Source organism: Brassica rapa, chromosome A09, assembly GCF_000309985.2.
Source record: "Brassica rapa cultivar Chiifu-401-42 chromosome A09, CAAS_Brap_v3.01, whole genome shotgun sequence".
In the NCBI taxonomy this organism is placed as follows: Eukaryota; Viridiplantae; Streptophyta; class Magnoliopsida; order Brassicales; family Brassicaceae; genus Brassica; species Brassica rapa.
Window position 1 is genome coordinate 24,074,935 of NC_024803.2, and position 4,104 is coordinate 24,079,038.

The 4,104-nt window shown below is 34.2% G+C and overlaps 1 protein-coding gene across 1 annotated transcript; it reads right to left on the reverse strand.

Annotated features, from left to right (window-relative positions):
• Window positions 1–1,740: 1,740 nt before the first annotated feature.
• LOC103840016 (uncharacterized oxidoreductase At4g09670) lies at window positions 1,741–4,104 on the reverse strand. The gene is made up of 2 exons (XM_009116502.3): window positions 3,254–4,104; window positions 1,741–2,573 (listed from the first exon to the last, which is right to left on the reverse strand). Exons 1-2 carry the CDS (start codon window positions 3,722–3,724, stop codon window positions 1,983–1,985), a joined length of 1,062 nt encoding a protein of 353 aa, XP_009114750.1. The 5' UTR covers window positions 3,725–4,104; the 3' UTR covers window positions 1,741–1,982.

Below are 4,104 nucleotides of genomic sequence, written 5' to 3' on the forward strand. Positions count from 1 at the left end.
ATGTTGACCAAGAGGATATACAAATGATTCAGAGTCTGGCCATAAGCCATACTCTTCGACGGGATACCTTTTGTTGGAGCTACACCAAAAATGGGCAATATACAATCAAATCTGGATATTGGGCAGTTGCAAATATACTGACAGAAGTCGAGGAAAAATAAGTTCTGGAGCCCAGTATAACAAAACTTCAAATCTTTGCTTGGAAAGTGAATGCACCACAAAAGATTTGTCATCTTATAAGGCAATTAATTTCAGGGCAGGTAGCGGTCACAAAAAATCTGGTACGTCGTAATATGCGATGTGATAACTACTGTCCAAGATGTGGAGAGCCAGAAGAAACTGTTACTCATCCGATTTTTGAATGCCCACCAGCATTACAAGAATGGGCATTATCATCAACCCCATCAAGCTCTCAAACTTTTCCTACTTCGAGTATCTACACCAACATGGATTATCTATTTTGGAGGAAGAACAATATTATCAAGCCAGAAGATGATAAATACATTTATCCTCGGATAATTTGGTACATTTGGAAGGCCATGAATGATAAGCTTTTGAGAAGTATAGGTAGAGATCCACTAGAATTGGTTAGATATGCAGAGAGTGAGTGTCAGGCCTGGTACAATGCAAAGGATGCAATACCTGCACCTACACATGCACAAATTGTTAAAGAAACACAAATCTTAAGCTTGAGAAATATATGTATGGTGGATGGATCATGGACTTCCACCGATCATTTCAGCGGAATTTGACAGATGTGGAAGGATATCATGGGGAATATCCAATTTATGGGGACACAGAACTTAAGGAGGCGAGAGACAACATTATATTCCGAATTAGAAGCGTTAAGATGGGCAATGGAAAGCATGATTCAGCATTCGATATGTCAGATGTTTGGGACGAATTGTAAGGACCTGATTGCAATGGTAGCGGATCCACAAGCTTGACCAAGCTTCTCAACTAAGCTGGAGGTCATTCAAATCCTCAAGATGTGCTTTTCACACTTCAAAATTATCTATTTCCCCAGGTTGCAAAATGAGTTTGCTGATTTTCTAGCTTGGAATACTCGTTTTTTTTTCATAGACCCTTTTGTTTTATTGGTTTTTCTATTCAAATTTAGCTACCCAGACAAACTCAAACTTGAGTAATAGAATAGCTGTTTGCTGAAAAAAAAACGTATTGATTCCATAAATAATTTTATTTATCTTAAATATTATTGACCGAATAGATATAAATAATAAAAATATAAAATGCATTTCAATTATTTTTTTATTTGTTAAAAAATATTAAAAAACACCATTTACTGAACAAATAGAGTATTAATTATTTTCTGGCACATCGATATGAAAAATAGATTTTGCAGTGCATTTTAAAGTCCATGCATTTTAGATTCTGTAGCGGCTATGAATATAGGAATAAAATGAGAATTATGAAAAATTAACAGTGACCAAAGTTTTCTATGTATATATATATAGTTCAAATACTATTTGTTATCTATGCAACCAAACTTGAAAATTTCAGAAAATTATTCCTACTGTTTCAATATAGATGATGTTTTAAGTGATATTTGTTGTTTTACAATAAATGATATTTTCACATATTTAGATAATTTTAATTTTATCAAAAATTGTGTAAACAATTGTGTTTTTACTTTTTTTTTTATAGTTAGATAAATTAATTTTAAATTATATTGTAATAGTATTTTTAAAGAAAAATAAATTTTTTAATATGTGTACAAAGAGTCAAAACTTCATGTATTATGAAACAGAAAGAGTATAAAATACAAGTAAAAATTTATGATTGAGTTTTATTTACAAAAAATACCATTTTCACTTGACAACATGCTTTACAAGTTAATTTTAAATAATATCCAAGTCGACTGATAATTTTTTTTGTTCTTTTCTTTTATCAAGATAAGTAGGATCGTGATATTTTATCTAAATCATAGACAAAAGAAAGCTGAACTGAGCTCTTTGTTTAAATCACCGGCCTGATACAAGAACCCGTTCAAGGTTATTATCAAGCGACTCTTTCACGGCATCAACAATAACCTGCGTCTTCCGGCTAATGCTAAGCCAGAAACCATCCGGTTTAGCTCCCCTGTTTTTTATTTCTCCAACTAACCGAGCAAACTCAATCACCATCCACGCCTCTTGTGGAATCTCATTCATAGTTTTGTGCTCACTGAGACAGGCTAGAGTGCTTGTAGTAAACGAGGCCTCGGTTTCTTGAAATGGGATAACAAAGTCGTGGACACGGAGAGTGCCTTTTGTACCGATCGCAGTTATCTCCATTGTTACATTTGCCAAGAAAGAGCAGTAGATTGTTGAGGTTACCCCTTCTTCCCAATCGAGCAGTGCACCACACGAGAGAACGATTCCTGCATCGTTAAGGACATGACCGGGTAAGCCAGTCACTGTTTTCGGAAGTCTGAAGCTGTTGGCGAGAAGAGATCCTTGGATTGTGTACCATCCAGCATCACCTAGTGCACCGAGACCATCAAGACCAGGCTTTACACGTATGTCGTTCTTTAGAAAGTTTTCGTTTGCTGCAAATGAGAAACAACTTTGCACCTGAAACAATTTTAGAAAGGAAAGCTCATTTAAAGTTTTAATTTGTTAGTCCAAATGAGTACCAAAGTTTAGAATCATAAATAAAATTATTTTGTCAATTATGAACGCAAACGCAAATATTGTCGTTTGAAACAATTATAGTTACATGTAAGAGTATTGACAAAAAAAATATATAGTCACAGGTAACAGTATCGAATTAAGACAAGAAAGTAGAGCGATTGTACTTACATGTAAGAGTATTGGCAAAAAAAATATAGTCACAGGTAACAATTATAGTTACATGTAAGAGTATTGACAAAAAAAATATAGTCACAGGTAACAGTATCGAATTCAAACATAATATTTGGAAAGGAAAGCTCATTTAAATCTCTCTAAGATCAACGAACTTTTAAATAATAGGATAATTTTTAAAATCAAAATGAAAACCAATTTTTTTTTGTCTCTCATGAACGCAAACGCAAATATTGTCGTCTGAAAACAAATAGAGACAGAAAGATCATGACACATTCCTGATGAAAGATAATAATTACAACTAACAAATGTCATAATTAGCATAGAATCCATGAAAATTATCATCAAACAATTAATCAATTTCACTAATAATTGCTGGCTGCAAAACTTTAATTTGAGATCAGTGACATAAGACACTGTTTTTGAACCCAAAAAAAAAAAACACTTACTGTTTTGAGCTGGCCAAAACTAACTGGATCGGTAAGAAACTCCTTAATCTTAGCAGTCCTAGGATTGTGGATCCACTGAGTCCCATCCATAAACTGAATCCCATTAGCTTCACAGGCCTCAACTATCTGGTCGAACTCGTAAACATTAAGAGCAACTGGCTTGTCAAGCAGTATGTGTTTCCCCTTCTGAGCGGCGCGTACAGCCCACTCAACGTGGAGGCTAGCCGGAATAGGAAAGTAGACGGCGTCTACATCAGGATCTTCTAGAAGGGACTCGTAAGAGCCATGAATCTTCGCGGTCGGAGGGAAATTGTTAGATGCCGCAAACGATTTCATTTCTTCGATGGAGTTGCTGATGCTGGCTATGGCTGATACAGTAGCGTTTGGAGCTAGATTGATAGCTCGAGAGACTTTTCTGACGATGTTTGCGCAGCTCAACACTCCGATTCTGATCTGGCTATCGTCGGCCATTTGATAGATCTTTTCTCCGGCCAGATAAAGTCAACTTTTCGTTTCTCCTTTGTATATTTATTTTTCTTGTTTCCCTAGGTAAGTAATTAACTATGATCCTTAGCAATATTATGTTTAGCAAACGAACACAAAAAGATCACTGTTATCTCATACTGAAGTTCAATATTGCAAAACAATTAAACGTTTTGTTTGATGTTTAGTAAATAATCCATCTTCCTAAATAGCCAGAAGAAAGTTAAAAAAAAAACTGTTTTTTTTTAATAAAATATTTGTTTAAATTTTGTTTCTGAGTTATTAAGATAACTATATATAGTATAATTCATAATTGGAGAAATTTTATGTTTACTAGTTTCATGGTACTATTTTTCATCTTTAAAAAT